The sequence below is a fragment of the Echiichthys vipera genome, assembly GCF_963691815.1.
Source record: "Echiichthys vipera genome assembly, chromosome: 22".
Lineage (NCBI taxonomy): Eukaryota > Metazoa > Chordata > Actinopteri > Perciformes > Trachinidae > Echiichthys > Echiichthys vipera.
In genome coordinates, this window is record NC_139847.1 from 13,963,973 (window position 1) to 13,982,804 (window position 18,832).

The 18,832-nt window shown below is 39.6% G+C and overlaps 1 protein-coding gene across 1 annotated transcript in view; it reads right to left on the minus strand.

Moving 5' to 3' along the window:
* Window positions 1-18,832, minus strand: part of pcxb (pyruvate carboxylase b) — a 316,797-nt gene that overhangs the window by 68,499 nt on the left and 229,466 nt on the right. Inside the window, exons 13-14 of the mRNA XM_083937027.1 lie at window positions 3,319-3,463; window positions 2,469-2,558 (exon numbers count right to left, since the gene is read on the minus strand). Coding sequence (XP_083793153.1) covers window positions 2,469-2,558; window positions 3,319-3,463 — 235 coding nt within the window. The remainder of the gene's footprint in view (window positions 1-2,468; window positions 2,559-3,318; window positions 3,464-18,832) is intronic.

Genomic DNA, 18,832 nt, shown 5'->3' on the forward strand with positions numbered 1-18,832 from the left:
TTACGACTCCTTTTAAGCTACCTGGAAATGAGTTTTGGCGCTGAACAATAGCAAAAAATAATAATAAATACAGTCCTTTTCGTTTGTAGATGGCTAATGAAAACATCAAAAACTAGTCGCAGAGGAAGAAAGGATAGAAACAGAGAATTATTTAGACGTTAAGTCTATTGTAGCATATTTTGAGACAAACTAACCTTCTACTTTAATCCCAAGAATGAAAATATAGCGTACGACTGGGAGGAGAAGTAGTCTGTCATTTTTATGAGTCATTCTTCCTAAAGCTAGCTCAGAGGCATCTGGTGATTAACCTCTAGATGTCCTCCATTAAATAAATCCAGACAATAATTGGAACAAGGTGTACTTCTACCCCATAAATGAAGCACCAGCAATCAGCCTTCACAGGGAACGTTTCAGACTACAAATCGTAATTATAAAATAATGGCCTTTCAGTACTTTACATGTTCTGTCAGGACACCCTCGGTCTGTCTTTCAGGAACACTTCTCCTCCCCTCTCTTCTCAGAGTGGAGGGAACTCTTCTAGAATTGTTTTTTATGCATTTTTGCCATTTCTCCTTATCAGTAGATGTGATGCTTTGAGATGTGACTGTCATTCTGATCTTTGCTCTTCTATTTTCTGAATGGTGCACAGAAAGTCTCTCTCTCTCTTTCTCTCTCTCTCTCTCTCTGGATTATTCACTGCCGTCCTCTCCTTTCATTGCCCCTGTCCCACCCTCCCTCCCTCCCTACCCCCACAGAGTGTGATAATACAGGCCTAATCCCCCTCTTCTCTCAATCCCTCCGTTGAATGAAAGAAAGGATATAAGCATATTACAAATCTCATTACTAGGCTTTAGGTATGCCTCTGTGCGTGCCTGTGCTGCATACAATACTTTGTCAGCTGCTTACAGTAGGTAAGTGTGTGTGTATGTGTGTCTGCCTATAGAGTTTGTGCTCATTACAGTAAAAGTTGTTGCAATAAGAGGCAAGGGCTACGATAGCTGTCAACACAAGATTTGCATGAATAGACAAGAAGCGGGAAAGCAAAGAAACACACACAATCGCCCGCATGCAGACGTACACAAACAACGCATATAATTCTTATTCTACTCCATTCCGTTACACTGTGCATGGTTTTAAGATGTCAGATTTGATTGGTTATGCCTGATTAGGATTCATGTAATTCACATTATTTTGTTTTAAATTTGTATTTACTGGGCACACTGGGGTATGTGCTGAGGCAGAACAGGGTGCTGATAAACATGTCAGATTGATACAGCTAACTACTTTGTTGCTGTCAAAAGGAGCCGCAAATTCTCGGTGGATGCACTGCAAACAAAAATATACCTGGGAGTGCAGTGGGAAAGGTAAAAAAGTGTGTCTTAGAAAAACAGTGACATGCTGTAAGTACGTCCAACGGAATGCTTTAACAAAACATTTACTTTAGTAAAACTGAGCACTTCTTATTATTTATTAAATTGAGTATTTTATATTCCAGCCTCAGTTTAACCTCTCTTAACACTCAAGTTAGCGTGGGAAAGAAAAAACAAAACACACAGCTCAACTCCAGAGACTCTGAGTGGCTCAACATGCTCATCAAAGAGCACAGCTTGGCCTCTTGGCCTTTTCCTGCGAGACTCCAGGGGTGCTGGTGCAGAGCAGGGTGAGAAACATGGAACTTCTGCCTTCATGAACAATGAACTGCACCCTCTCACCGCTGTACTCACAGCTCAGCAGAGCACTCAGGGCCAAAACCCTTTTCCTCCTAAACTGAGCTAAACTGAGCCATTTAGGAAGGCCTTTCCGCCTACGGGTATCGGACTGTTCGACAGGCCATTTGTCATTTGGTGGGTGCTTTTATCCAAAGTGCCCTACGGATCCACAAGTGTTTGCATTTTTAGGTTGGGTGCCCCAGGGGAAATGAAACCCCTACCCCTGCAACAGCAGTACCTTACTAAATTAGTCTAAATGTAATAAAAGCAGCAACCATGACGCACTGTGGCACAATTATGGTAAAATCATCTAGTGACAATTTAAAAAAAATAGTCTGAAGACTGTATTTAATTATTAGTCGCTGGTCTTGTTGACACATTGCCCTACACACAGAACTACACTGTGGAAACTCAGTTTTTTAAATAAGTTCATTGCTGAAGCTCCATTGCATGTGCTTTTAATCATTTTTCAGTTTTTATATATGTTGTTTCTCTCTTTTAGGTGAGGTTGTCAGATAAGCTTGCATTGGGGTTCTACCTCACATGCACATGTGTTTTATTTTCTATTCACTTCTTCTGTGTCTGACCTTTATTTTAAAATATGTAGAAATAAAACATAATGCTTTGACGCTGTGTAAAATATTTATGATCAGTGAATGAAGAAGGTGACTTGGAAGTTGTAACTGGGTTAGCATAATAATGTGTGATAAAGTGTGAATAATGCGCTGTGAATGACTGAATTGCATTTGATTGACATACCCATGGTGACAGGAGGGATGACAGGGTCTGTGGAGGAAGGCTTAGCCTTGACTGGGATGGGTGTGGTTGGTCCATTGACCATCACATGACCTGGATAGGAGTTAAAAAAAAAAAGAGAGAGCGAGAATACAAGTCATATGCAGTCCTGTAACATATTGAACATCCTGTAAAGACAAAGAAAAGGGGGAAAAATCAATGGAGGGCTATAAAACAGCAGCCCTGAGGCTAGTAGGAATTACGGTCAAATGGTTTTATAGAGGAGGATGTTCCTCCTCTGTGTCCTACATTTGTGAGCCTGAGGTATTCAGTACATGTACGAAGTAATAAAGGGTTGGTTCTTCTAAATCATATAATCTGTCCATCGAATTCTTTGCTTTCTCGTCAACATTTCACCTTTAAATATAAAAGGCTAATACATATGGTATCTTGAGTATGGTATATACATGGCAGAGCAGAGACACGTTTCTTTTTCTGTCCACTGTCTGAACCTTGGGTTAGACACCACTGGTTTAAAGCTCAAGTCAAACTTTCTCCTTCTTTGGTTTTTATCTGTAATATCCCTGATCTCTAGTGTTAATGTTGTGACTGGATTCATTATAGCTTCTTCCTTCATACCTGAAATGTACTGTATATAAAAAGCTCAGTGAACGACTGTCAAAGACACAGAAACCATTTAGAAATTATAACAGATAGAGGGTTGCAGCGATATTAACCGTTTACTCTTATAATCACTGTACATTGGTCTAGTTTTTCCCAATTTCAAACTGAACTCACTATTGAATATAAGGCAGTTAGAAACACGTATGTAATGTTACAGCATTTTGAGTGTGTGAGCTGTTTATACACTGACCCAGGTAGTGCAGTAGTTTCTGGGCTCGGTTCTGAGTGGGTTTGAGGTTGAAGAGTTCCTGGTTCTCGTCGATGAACTGGGTGTCCACAGTGGAGTGAAGGAACTGGTGGTTGGCAAAAACATTCTGGAGAAACGGGATGTTGGTCTAGAGATGGAGAGACAGATGGATAAACAGAAGGGGGGGCTTCATTAATGATGGTAGATGTACTGTAAGCACACACAAACAAACAAATACATATTATGGTAAAGACAGCAATCACTCAGATAAACTCAGATAAAACCTTAAGATTCAAGATTCAAGAAGTTTTATTTATCCCGAGGGAAATTATTTTGCAACAGTTCAATACAAAGGTGGGAAAGAGTCAGAGTAACAATAAGCATAAACATAAATCAAATCAAAATAAAGCTAACGTAAAATAAATCAAGCAATGAACTAAGTGTGACAGAGTGCAACAGACGTCGTGGTTAAGCGTAGGTATATACAATATACAACAATACGCACTGTGCAGTTTAGCAGCAGATTGAAATGAAATAAGTACAAACTAAATAAGTGAGAAGGAGCGATAAGTTATAAGTGTTAAAAATGTAGCAGCATTTCCTACAGAACTAAGTGACAGTATGGCACAGTGGAGTGTAGCAGCATTTCGTACTGAAGTAAGTTACAGTAAACCACAGTGAAATGTAGCAGCATGTCCTAATAAAGAGCTTTAACAGACATTTGTGGAAGTGTATTGGTAAATACACAAATAGTGGCATTATTATTACCAAATGCACATTAAAATACCAAAAAAGAAATCTCAGCACACTGATCTTCATAGGACTAGTGCTTCACCTTGATTATGGCTATAATCTAATACATATATGCATGTAGCACGCACACGCACACACACACACACACACACACACACACACACACACACACACACACACACACACACACACACACACACACACACACACACACACACACACACACACACACACACACACACACACACACACACACACACACACACACACACACACACACACACACAAGAAAGTCAACTGTTAAAAGTAATTACACTCCGCTTCTATTTTGTTGCCGTTTGTTTGCCTCAAAAGTGTTATCACGCCAATTAAGCTTTATAAATTAACAAAGGGAGGGAGAGTAGGCGAGTGAGGAAAGAGATGTAATTGTTCGTGTTAATTTCATTACTAGATTTGTTTCTTTTTTTCAGTCATTGTTCTAAAAGGCAGAGAAAGTGTAAAGGAAGGGGTGGGGGTGAGAATGGAGGCAGGAAAAGGGGGCGAGAATTAGATGAAAACAGAAACGATATGTTAGTTTGAGTGATTCAGTGAAAGGAGGATATGGTAATATTGAAATATAATATTGTATATGAAAGGCTTAAAATGTGTTTATCACTGTTTAATGTCCTCAAGGGAAAGGAGAAGGTGGAGTAAGGTCATTTCTGTTTACCAAAATGTTGGGGTCTTAAGTGGCATTTAAAAAGAAGAAAACCCCTGTCACTCATGACTCCCTATCCAAATATCCCTATTATTTATAAATGCACATAAATACAAACAAACAGAGCTCAGAACCAAGAGAGAAACCGAGAACCCAACGACCTCCTGGCACAAAGCAGCTACCTCATATATATATATATATATATATATATATATATATATATATATATATAGTGGCTTCTACTGTTCTCCCTTATCCAGCCTACATCACAAATGTGACTGTTTATTTGTATGTCGATTCTACCCTTCAAACCTTTTCAAGAAACCAATCTGTGAACTTGTCGTATCTACTAGGCGTCTTTTCCAGGGACTCGACCAGTGTCCTCTCAATGGCAGCAGAGCTAGGCTGCTTAAACAGACTTGGCCTTGCTGGAGCTGCTGCGCCAGGCTACTGTGAAGTGTGACCGCCTGTGAGTGATGGGGGGAGAAGCTCCGCAGATGCCGCTGCTCGTTGGGGAAAGAAACCGCAGAGTGATAGAACAGAGTCGCCGAACACAACGCTAGTCGTTTTTAACAAAGACAAAGTCACCGGATCAGGTCAGAACAACGGAGTGAAAAACTTGGAAAATGTTCCGTTGGATGTTTATTCTTCAAGATCACTGATCCGCTCATTAAGCTGTCAATCAAAAAAGGATTCCGCCTCAGACCGCACTCATCATGCAGAAGCCGAGCGTCCAGACAAGCCCACTGCCCTATAGACCCACAGAGACCATGAGTGTCCGATGGGCAGGACAAAGCCCAGCATTTATCCAATGACCTTCTAGTTTGGCTGCAGTGGAAAAACCTGCTCTACGTTTCCCCATTGAAGTCAGTAGAAGCTGAGCGTCCCACTGTGTAAAGCTCTGAGGAGCTGTGTGGATGAATGAGAAGGAAGTTGCCTGTTACCTGTGATAAGTAGCTGATTCTGAACAAAAGATGAAGACTTTCTAGCACGTATTTAGTCAATGAAATGTACACACAGCAGTACATATTTCACCACTTTTTTTTTTGGGTGACATTTTAGGGGAAGATGAGCTTCTTAGAGGAATCGCCACTGATATATATATATACTGTATATCATTGGACAAAGAAAGGAGTTATATCAGAAGAAAGAGACATCTGCTTCGTCTGTGTATAAAGTGAGTTATCCTACTAATTTTCAGTAACTTGTCTTCACATTGCTTGTCATTTTGATTTGTACTAGAACATGTTTTAATGCTTTAAAGTAAAAAAACAAAAACAAAACACATTTTCTCATACTCTCTGTCTGAATAGACCTGTATTCAGCACCTGCCTGAAAAATCGAGTACGCCCTGATAGGCTTGTGAGAAAGATGTGGCATGGACGGGATAGGGGGCTGGTTTATTCTGGTTTACGCCTGCATCTGACGTAGGAAGGGGAGCCAAATCTGACAGGCTTATTGACTCTTATGTTTTCTGATCTAGGCAGCCCGCGAAGAACAGACTGGGTCATCTTATTTCTCAGTTTATGAATGGGTAGGCTCTGCATATACCCAAAAATGTGTACTGAAAAAGTGAGCTGACCTTTTATATTGAGGAATTGAGAGACAAAACTCTATGGCTTCACAGGCTTTCACATTCCCAGCGAAAGGGGAGAGAGGGTTTCATTTTCTGAGGTGCAGAGGCAAACACACACAAAATGACAGTATATCCTCAGCCTCCTGCTACAGGGAGGAGAGCTGGAGAAGAGAAAGAGAGGAGAGCCAAGGGATTCACATTGCTGTACCGACTACCAGGCTTTGGGCTGTGGACCAAAAACAGAGAAGGGATTTCTGCTGTAAAAGAATATGACTTCACAAACCTGAGGACATCTTACTCTCTTCCATTTATAGTATCAGTCAATATAACTGTATTACAACATATGCTGCTGTCATACATGCCCTTGAGGAAAATAAGCAGGCATATGAACTGGATGTTGTTATATTGTACATTTTATATGCAATCGAAAGGGAGATTTCACTTCAGTCAAATTCAGACTGAGCTGGTATAAGGTTTAGCTAAGCACTGTCCTGCTTTGGTCTAAAGGAAACAAAATCTGCCTACCAGCACCTCTTAGCTTACTAATTAACATATGGTTTGTTTAATCCATACAAAGCTGCAAAGTGCTGGTAGGGAAACACTCTTTTTCTCCATTTCTAGGCTTATTGCTAAGCTAAGCTAACTACCTACTATCAGTAGCATCACATTACCATACAAATATGACAAAGGTATTAAACTTCTCATCCAACTCTGGCAAGGAAATGAGCACATTTCCACAAATACTCAACTATCTTACAGAAGTCTTGGCAAAAATGTAACAGCGAAAGTTCTGATTTGTATTTGTTATTATTAGCATCTTTGGGGGACTTTTTCTGACTGGGCCTTGAATAGGGCTAATTTACTGTATTCCCCCATTAATCCACGTTTGAAGTCTTCTTCATCCATTATTTATACGTGTAAACACACTTAAGTGAGCATAAGAGGTAAAAAGCAATCAAAAGGTATAAATAAAATAAAAAATGTGGAAAGGGCAGAGGCAGGGAATGAGAGATAAATAACATAAACAGCCGCTATTAATGAAAGACTCAAAAATAATGGAGGGGGAAGACAGTCGCCATCAATACACAGAGGTTTGTCCTTTTCCTCTTTCTTCTGTACCAGATCAATGAGTTCATTATCAGGCTGCTCTGTAAGCCTGCAGCAACAACACACGCACACACAGTCTCTTTACTCTTTCTCCATGTTTCGCCTAATGATGTGAAACACAAACTCTAAAAAAAGGGACACACACACACAAACACACGCGCGCACGCACACACGTTTCCCCCGTTCCACCATTCGATGTCTCTTTGGCATTTTTCTCTCAGTCTTCATCCTGCTCTTGTGATATCACACACACACAAATACTCAACAGAGGCCCTTCCCCTGATTTAGATGCCCTGTAACAACCGCTTGGCTACAGCTCTCGGCGCTATGCACACAGCATGCAAAACACTCAAATACTTGCTTGCCGGTAATGATTGTGGCTCCTGCTCCCAAATGCTTTTGCTGATAGTGAACACAAGCACATACACACACCTTTTAGTAACTTATAAGTGGGAAAGTAAAAGTCTAAATGTGAATTAATGCTCACACAATTCCTTCAATTATATACACCCATGCTCTAACAATTTTACTCATATGCACAAGGCCCGAGTTCAGAAATTGCTGCCTCATGCTGGTGCGAAAGAAACCCTACATACCTGTCTTTTTACCAAAAAAGAAAGATCTATGCACACATTTATTCTCACAGCGCTCGGTTTATCATTGTAAAGTGTGTTTTATTGCTACTCCTCTCACTGCCGGTCGTTATCGCTCTTGTTGCAATCAGGCTTACTGGTGATTGCCAAAGCAACATGGTGAGGTGAGTATTGATGTCCTGGGCTGTTGGCTTGACTGCAAACACAATTCAGCTCAACTAAACACCACCTTACATCACTTTGATTTTGGTTGCAGGGTTTCTGGCTTGTTGATGACATTTGCTGTTGAAAAATTAAGCTTTTCATTAAGTGATAGTTCTGATTTTATTGAAGTGGGGTTGTATGAGGAAGGTATCCATAGTCAGTGTATTATCTACAGTAGATGGCGGTCTACACGCCTCCAGTTTGGAGAAGTGGGCAGCAGCCCCGACACGGAATCATTACTAAAATGTAATCATCGTCCTGTTCAAAAGACATTCTCCCAACTCACTTCCTTATTGAAACATTTCATTCAATCCCTACATTTGTCCTAGCCAGTATCAATTCCTAACTTTTATCTTGTCAAGTGCCTGATAGAGTTCAGCCACTTCTCAAAAAGCAATTTCTTGACTCATCCATTTTAAATAACTCCTGCCCAATATCTAAACCTTCCTTCCTGGCGATGATCTTGGGGAAAAAACAGTTACTGGACAGCTCACACATCCTATGAATAGCAACAGGCTTTTTGATAACTTTCAGCCAGGGGATCATAGCTCAGAGACATCACTTCCTGAGTTGTTAATGTCATTCTTTTAGTATCTGACAATGGCCAAACATCTTTTTCTATTGCTTTTAGATCTTAGTATAGTTTTAGATTGAACGTCATAAACACTGGGTTGGTATATCTGGTACAGTTTTAGAATGGTTTTATTCCTTTCTTTCTAATAGGACATTGGCCATTGGTGACTTTAAATCTAAATATAACATTTTCTTAGAGTGCCTCAAGGCTCAGTTCTTTACCCTTTATTATTCTCCATTTATGTGTAAGCTCCAGACCAAATCTTTCATAAGTACAACGTCAGTATCAGTTTTTATGAAGACGAACTGGACAAAATACAATCCTGTCTAAGATATTTTAATAACTGTCTCCTTCTCTGTTAAACTCAGATAATTCAGACAATCATTGGCCTAGAGCCCTCCAGCGAGCAGGTCTCTTCCCACTTAGGTATCCGGTTGCATAAAACCTAGCACAGACATCTGGTTGATATCTCTGATTACAAACTTAACTTTGACAGGTGTAGTCAGTTATTAAATCATGCTTTCTGCAACTTCATAATATCTTGAAAAATGTCTAGAATCTTGAAATACAGTATCTCAAATCTTCAACAAGTTCAAATGCCTGCTGCGACTAAACTACTTACAAAATCCAATGGAAGAGACAACATAACACCTGTTTTAGCAACTTTGGTTGCCTTAAAATTTAAAAGATGACTTTTAAGGCACATTTTGAGGTTAGGGGTTGGCCCTTGATTAAATCACTAACCTAATACCCCCTTATAGGCCTGAATGCAGCCTGAGAATCTTTCGGCAGAGGTATTTTAGTAATTCCTCGGTCAAGGCTAAAAAAAAACAGAGGACACAGAGCCCGGAGTTAGGGCCATTTGACTCTGGAACCACCTGCCAGAGGAGATAAGGGAGGTTATCTCTCTTTTTATTCTTTTAAATCTATTCAGAACTGCTTTCTCCTGGATTGGTTATTCTTCTGTGTAACTTGTATTGCAGTTGTTACTGTATCGGTTCTACTTTTATCTATTATTTATCTGGTTATCTCGGTTGTTTATATAACTTGGTTGTTTTAAGAAGTGGTAAATACAGTTATTAATAACATCATTACTACTACTACTACTACTACTACTACTACTACTGTAGGTAATACACTCACTACGGATACGTTATTCTTACAAACCCCATTTCAATAAAATTGGAACTATCCCTTTAAGAAAAAGCAAAGTGCTAAAATGTTAATTTTTTGCAAATGCTTGCCTCAGGATGTCCTCCAACATCCAAATGTTGGTAATATAGACTGGATTTACACCTGACAGTAAAATGCAGTCTGGATGTCGTGGGTGGAAAAAAAACACATCACCTGCTATTTTATGTATTCTCGTTGTCTACAATCTGTGTGCACTGTCGTTTTTCACTACGCAAATCAGATGAGTAGGTGTGTGAACAACAAGAAAACTAACCAGGTGTTACTGTCCAGACTGCTCCTAACTTTTCTGTGTATGTGACATTTTACAACTCTTTAAATAATCAAAGAAATAAAACGCTTAGTCATGTTTGAAACTGCGCTGCATGTGGTTATTGCCCCATGAGAGCATTATCTGTCTAATGTACTCTAATCAGAATCTGAAAATGGTTTAACAGATCAGATCGAAATCTGACTGTAATGTTTTTCCTCATCAAGATACAAAGTCATCATTTTAAGAGTTACATATATCTGTATATTTGATATTCAAGCCTTAAGTCGAGTTTTCCCCTTACTCCTGCAATCTTGTGCACCACATTACTGTAAGGACAACAGCCTGAGGTAGAGGCGTTCCATCACTTCAGCCATACAGGATCTACTATTAACGGTTCTTGACTCCTATCGCTATTCCCTCTATTGGCTCCCATTAGGTTTCCTGATGCTCGCATATCAAGCCAAGAATATGCTTGGTAAGATCCTGTGTTGGCAGGGTGTCTATGACCTACAGCTTACTTGGATCAACCCTCACCAAAAGGTTCCTTGTAAAAACTCTTCTTGCTCCTGAGGGCTATTTCAAAAAACCTAGACAATGGATTAAGCAGGTATTTTTTTACCAGTTATCCTGGCTGAATTTATCCCTGACTCGATTTCATAAAAGCAGTGTTGCATATGTTACCAGGGAGATTTGTTCTGTGCAGCTAGCCTGCTCCAGACCAGGCTACCAGCCAGGCTTGATTAACCCTGGAGCCTTATCTCTTCAGCCAGCAGTTATTTCATGTTCTTAGCTAATTATATGTATTGCCCTACGTTAAAACACCACAAGCAAGCAGCATATTGTCATGTTTTTTAACATTGTGATGATTATTATTTTAGAAATTGTTCATAGTGTCATTGTTGCTGTTATATTGTGTTTATGAAGACTATTGTCCATCTTGTTGTTAGAAATTTGATGAATATATGACTGCAGTTGTTTAGACATTTAGAAATGGCTGATAAAGTCGTAATGGTGTTTTCAATGAAGTAAGGGATAAAAGCAATACATAAAGTCAAGTGTGTGTGTGTTCTGTAAAACACACATGAACACATTGGTCATAGACCGATCTTAGATAATTTATTACTTTTGTATATATTTTCTTAAGATAATGCAGGCCTATGCTACTCTTCCAAGTGCATGTTTACTATTTGGGCATTGTTATTAGGTTTCATAATTGTACACTCCTCCCAAATTATAGTCCCAGTTCACTGGACCAATAACTATAATGTAGTTTAGACTCATAAAACAACAGGGGGAGGACACCTCAGTGTCTTCGACCTTTTATTTTCCTGGGATCACTGAAAACTTGGGAGAGAATTAAATCACTGGTGGCAGACAATACTGAATCCACTGAATGTGCATGTAGCCTAAAAATATATGTTTACCAACTGCTGCTTGTAACTGAAACTTAGGACATTTATATTAAGCCATAGCTTATACACATGGTTCATTTCCTGAGTAAGAACTTCCACTCTTCACTTTAAGGCAAAGTCTACAACTGTTCATGCATGGAAATGATGACCAACTCCATGAATGATAGCATTATGATGTTATCAGTTAAGAGAAGTGGTCTCATTCTATAGTTAAGCTTCTTACACATTATTGTCTGCCAAGCTTTTTCTGGCTGAATTACAGTGGCTGTGGTTTTATTTTTTACATACTGTATGCTTTGCTTCCTGGTTAACTTCCATTAGTTACTGCTGCTCACAAGGGTAAAGTACAAGGAATGTGTCTCTTCCGTTTCAGAATCAGTTAATCGGTTATTGTTCTCTCGTGGTCTGTTGAAGAAAGCTGTGAACGTGCACTTATCTGAATTATTTACACCTGGTTTGACCTAGTCGCCCACCCCTCAGCCTGGCTTGGCCAACGTGAACCACTACACGCCAGGATACACTGACTTAACTAGGTCAAGCCTGGCTTAATCTGTTATCCTGGATTTCTTAATTCTGCTTTTGTGAAATAGCCTATGGACCCACCTCTTCAGAAAGCATCTGGCCTGACAGCACTTTAGTCTCAATATGTCTGGTTATCTTAGCATTCCCTAATGATCAACACTTGTCAAATATTTTCCCTCACATACACACACTATACTTCATATTACCGTGAGAAAAAAACCCAGAATCTTTTGTCAGTAGAATTTGATGGATGTCTATAGGCAAATATAGAGTTCAGGATTTAAGAAGTATCACAGAGAGCACAGGTGCCGATTTTGTTTCAAAATTTTAAACAGTGCTCAGCATTACACACAAATTCACAACAGACACACCAGATCTCCTTCTTCCCCCAACACACACAGTGTCTCTATGTCACACACAGCCTCTACGCTCCCTCAGTGATTAGGAGTTGAATAGGGGAGCTGTCAGGTCATTCGTCTTTTCTCTCCTCTCCTCCTCTGTCTCCCCTATCCCCATCCGTCACGCCTTAACCACTGGCCCGGTCACATAAACAAGATCCACACACACACAGACACGCAGCCCAGGGAGTGGTTGTACGTTCACATAGACATGTGCGGGCCTCTCCTACTTATATCAGCTACAAATTTACTCAAGCAGGCCGGGCATGTCCAAAATAAACATGCTCACCTCTGTCTTTTTACAACAGCCCAAAGGAAGCAGTTAGCAAACACATACATACAAACAAATATTTATATTGGAAAACTCTCACAAATGTAAGGCTTGAGATCCACATGGACAAACAAGAGCACAGTAATACACACATGGCTGAAAGACAAAGACTGTGGCTACACACACACACACACACACACACACACACACAAACAAACATACACAGAGCGACTCCGGTTGAGATCCTTTGGTCTCAAAAAGCTGTTAATGACTTTGCTGCAGTTTACTCATTGGTTAATTTGATGGTCGACATTAGTTTGTTTTCCACTCTTTGCATCAGTATGTGTGTGCGGCTGCGTCTGTTTATGTATCCACAGTAAGAATGAGCAGGTCAAGGTGGCAACTACAGTTTGTGTTGATTTTCGCAAAAGAACTGTGACCACATCCCACCTCTGGGTGTCTTTTCAATTTCCTCAGTTTCTCTCCTCTCTAATTTTCTCTTTATTTCTTAATTCTTTTCCACTTGCTTAAGGTAACCAGCGACTTCTCACCAACCATCTTTATCCAATTTCAGTGGCCCTTACAACCATGAAATAACTGAAAATCTTTTTAATGCCAAAGGAAAAGCAGCTGTCTGAATCCTTCTCATCTCGTCTCTCTCACACAACCCCCTCGCCACTGTCTCACAAGCAGCCACATTACACAGATAACAGATTCATGCACGACTATTTCATGGCTGAGCCTAGAAATCTGGAATCAGAGACATTTGCCAAGGGGCTTTTTCCTCTGTGAAATAAAACATCTGATTGGTGATCTTTCCAGTAATAACTCCCATCACTGCTCCTGGCAGAAAAATGGTTCCCCATCAGGGGAGCTATGGTCAGAAATATTTCCATTGTAAATAAGCTCATAGGGTATGAAGAGATCTGCCCGTTTTCCGTGTGTGTCTCTGCATGAATCTGTGCATCAGAGGCTCCATGAGACGCAGCACATGTTAATCCCGCTATGATCCCTTGTTTAATTAAACTAAAGAAAGATATGGAAAGGAACAAGAGGAGGAAGCTGAGATATGTCAAACACAGACTTTAAAACTAAGTAATGGGAGGACATGCTTAAAGGTCCCACATTGTAAATAGTGAGACATATTGTATGATTATAAAGCATGTCGAGGTTCTGTTTAAATACTGTGAAAGTATTAAATTCTCAATCCACAGAGAAGTGCACACAGCCTGTATTCAGGAAGGGGGGCTTAAATAGACAGCCACTAAAACAGAGTGAGGGGTGAATACATCCTCCATGGGGAAAAGTCTGGTTTTTTTTTTGGTTTTTTTAACATTAAGCATGTAAACATCAACTAGTAGCAATCCAAAATACAAGTTTGAACATGAAAATTACCACATGGAACCTTAAGTGTGTTCCAGTTGCATTTAAGTTAAATGGGATGCTGTCCATGGTGCTGAACTTGCTAGACCAGTCGCTGGAAGCAGAATGTTTCGCAGCTACAAAATAGGTTGTGTTTTGACTGACAGTTTTCCCTCAAGCCCTCTGAAATATACCTAAAAATCTAAGAGCTTTCCCAACCCGTCAGGTTGCTTAGTTAACACTGTTCCGTGGGGACTAATTATAGCAATTCTGGGAAGAGGAAGTTGGACCACAAGATGAGATGATGAGGCAGGGTAAGAGACAGTGACACGGACCCAACATGACCCATTATATGCTCTTTGTGTCACAAAATGACCATGAAGAAGTGAGTGCTATATATTCTTAAAATAACTATGCAAGAGTATAGCTTCTTCACCAAGAATCATAACTAATATGTTACGTGTCATTCTTAAATGGTGTGACTCTGACTCACCTGCTAATCAACAAATGCAGTGATGAACTAGCTAAAAGAAGGCCTCTTTCAGGGACCCTGAGGCGCAGGCATATTAAAACAGATAGCTACTCAGTGGTATTTTGGGAATCCTTAAGCAGTGGGCCTGCCACGTATTAAACAACTCATGATACACTCCAAACCCACAGAGTGTGTTGTCGCAGACTCTGTTAGCAGGTGGTTGGTCTTCTGTGCTAATTATACTTGAACTTGTAAATGATCATCTCACTTTGAGTAAGTCAGCCAATCAGCACTGAGACCATGTGTGATCCTGTAATGAATTAACACATGGTATCAAACACCTTAACTCAAAGTTTGGCATCTTATTTCTTCATTTTTTTCCTCCAAACTATGTAGACACATTATTTCTAAGATGCAGCATCATAACCTCAATTGACAATAATTGGATAGTAAAAAGGTTGAGTAATGAGTGAAACTATAAATTCCCATCACATAGACATACATCAATATTACAATATAAACTGATATTCTACAACAAGAAAAGATGTAAGATATAAAAATATATTTTTCTACCATAAAGAAGAGCACTTTTCAAACAGCAAGATGAATTTCATTAGGATAATTATTTTACATGCTGACTAATTTTAGTCAGATTATTGCCATCAGATGAGTTTTACGCAGTGGGTTTTGATGAAAGAAAGTTCCAGTGACAAGTTATTTTGGTAGACTGCTGCTCATGTCAGTGGATACTTGTTGACCTGTCAAAAGTGAGATGCAATTTTTGTTTCAGGACTGATGTGTAGTTTAATATCTTCTCTCCCACAAGCCCAGCAGCGGGTTTCATCGATGTGCTATGAATTCTAACTCCCTGACGAGAGTCACTGGTGTATTTATAATGAACAAACTCACAGCATGCTGGGATAGATTAAAGTTTTTAAAAATGTGGTTCAACTGTGGAATTCATCGTCTTGCTGTGAGACCTCACAGTGTGTCTAGACTTGGTTGGATAACACCTACATTTACAGAATAATGTTGGCTAGGATTACCCATCACCTCAAATCATGATTCACTAATGATACAAGGTTCACAAAACTAACAGATGCAATCGATCTTTCAGCCTATAACCTTACTTTTATCTCACTTAAGTACAAAATCTACATAGTTTTACTATTCTCTATCAGACTGCTGACCTTTGACATCTAATTACTTCTACCTGGCATCTTCCCAACAATGCCTCATTTGGGATCCCGAGACATGTGAAGAGATCAAGAGCTGTGGTAATTTGTGACAAGCAACATGCAGCAGCTATGCGTTTTTATGTATGAGGTCACTATTGATGTGGTCCAAATAGTCTGAGAAATGGTGAAATAAAAAACAGAAATCAATGGAGGTGTGAAGGTGCAGTACACAACTAAAAAGAGCAAAATGAAGGTAACCATAGCGCTTGAGATGAACTCTCAATATTAAGTCCTATAGAAATACTGCACTGAACAACCCATTGCCAGGCTAATTTGCGAGTACTGACTGCACACTCAAAAATCATACTGTATCACTTCCCAACACGTGTCCGGTTTGAGCTGCCAAAATGTTCTTGAAGTTTCAACACTCTCAGTAACAAATGCGTTCCCACACAAGCGCAGATGGGGGGTGTTTATAACACAAGAAACACAAAGACCTGACAGAGGATCATGATGACAGCAGGATAAAATAGGTAAGAAGTCAGGTGGAATATTCTTTCTGGTATATTCTTGGTAAGCAGCTTAAACAACCCAAAATAAATGGTTCAGATCAGCCATGAAATATAATCAGAGGGTAATTTTTCAGATTATGACACCACACCAATGCAGCACTCGTGCCCTATCTTGCAATGTTGACAAAAGTAGAACATAATTTGTGTATCTGCCCTATGATTCGGATCCACTCCCAAATGTAAAAGGTTCTTCCTTTGCTCATGCTGCACCCTTTCACTTTCATTAAAATAAGGTCAGTAATCCTGCTGACAAACAAACAGGCAAACACAGCAAGAGGAAAACATGAGCTCCTCAGCAGAGGTAAGGCCGTAACGAGAAGGTAAATGTGGAAAATTGGATAATATAATTCATTAGACTAGACCTATTTTTCTAGTTATCGCCATCTCATCATTCCCCCAAACACAATAGCCCACACTGTATTGTACACTTATGCACTTTAGAAATAAATGTAGAAATGAAGATCATTCTGCAGTTAGTAAATTGTTTTCCATTACCATTTGAAAAAGTTGTTTTTCAGGTTCTGCTCATATTGTTCCCTACACTTTGAGTCGTTCAGAAAGACTCAAACGGGGTTCTGTGTCTGTCAGACAATCTGAAGCTGAGCAATAAAGTATTGCATAGCACACTATAGTGCAGGGGGATTTTTATTCTCATTAAATTACAACTTTATTCAAGTAAATATTATGACTTTATTACCTTACTGCATTATAATCCATTTCAATCCATAGATCTTTTTAAATGTTATGGTTTACATTTTCACCTGGCTCTTGAGTTTTGCGTTTCCACCATCTAATGATACAAAAAAGGCAGGAATTGGAAGTGTTTGATGGTCAAAATGTCCTGTGGATGACCCTTTAACATCCTCTAATGTCCCCGCTATGTCATAACTACCTTAAGGTTACAAAAGGTGATAGACCACAAAGACATGCAAAACAGGTTTCTGTGAGTTCCATGTTGCTTATTGGAGATCAAAGTTAAGCTGCGCGTCTCGCCCGTATCTCATCCGATTCAACCATCTTTTATTTACCGTCATCATCAAAGTATCTCATCTAATGGGCTCTCTGTATTGATGACTACTGTCAGAAGTGAAAAGGTGATTCATCCACGCCGCACTAATAGATATCGAGCGAAGATAGCTGGACACCTATTAAAAAAGCTAAACCAATATAGACATGTTGACTCAACCAACAAGACAGCATGTAATCCTTCCCTTCCATCTATGGCTCAGCAGGGTGCCTTTAATCCCAAAACATCCATAGTATCTATTTTCAGGGACTAGGGGGCACAGAATACCAAATGACTAATATCCACCTCTTATTTACAGAATGTACTATAACTGTCTGGATTCTCAGCGCAGAACATCATGCATTATTTATTCCAATGTTTTATAGCCGTATCATGGCTGCCTGTGATTTTGTAGTCAGTATTTATAGGTTTTCACATGTTTGTGTCTAATGCTCTTTGATCAGAGCTCCTACCCCTCCTCCTGCTGCTACTCTGTTCTTGTCATGAGGCACGGTTCATGTGCACTGACCGTGGTGCTGAAATGGCCGCTCCATTTAATGACATTCCAGTTAGTTGTGCCAGTAAGTTATGCTGGTGAGCCAGTGTGAGCAAGAACAGGGCTCTGGCAGACCTTAACTGAATGCAGTCATTTATTAATGTTATTAGTTACACCTGCATTTAACAAGTCGAAGTGTCCTACTGCGAGAAGGGTCTATTAGTTATGTTTACTCATATAGCTGATAATCCAATCATAACGCGATTATGTAGAGCCCATGTAAACAGCATGGGGTTCATGCAATTATTCCCAGTGAGAATAAGGTTCATGAAAATTAGCAATGTGCAATTTTTAATTCATTATTTAGAGTGGCATTTCAGTCATGTAAATACCTTTAACCAGCAATGGTTCTCTATTTGAGTTTTAACAGCATTTTGCAACACATGGCCCTCCAACTGCTTTGTATCACATGCCGAGTCTGCTCTTTCACTGCGTTTTCTTGAGGAGCACCGTCTAGGCTACAAACAAACTTAACTGTGCTCAAAGTGATATTTACAGTGAATTACAGTGAGTAGCACACAATGTTAAAGGCAAGGTTTTAAAGCTAAGTTCAAATAAAATAAAGCATGGGTAAAACATAACGTTATATTGACAGGAGAAAACTGCGCATCATAGAAAGGGGTCCCTTATAAAGCTAAATTTCAGGTCCATACTTGTATCTTGTTTTCTATAAAATGATAACATGCTTTAATGTTCAATGTTGCCAATTCAATGTTCATGCTCTGTCTGAAACACACTGTTTAAGCGCCTGTCTCTTTAAGACCCCCTCCTGAAAAAGCCCAGTCTGCTACGGCTGGTCCATGTTTACAGGTCTTTGACT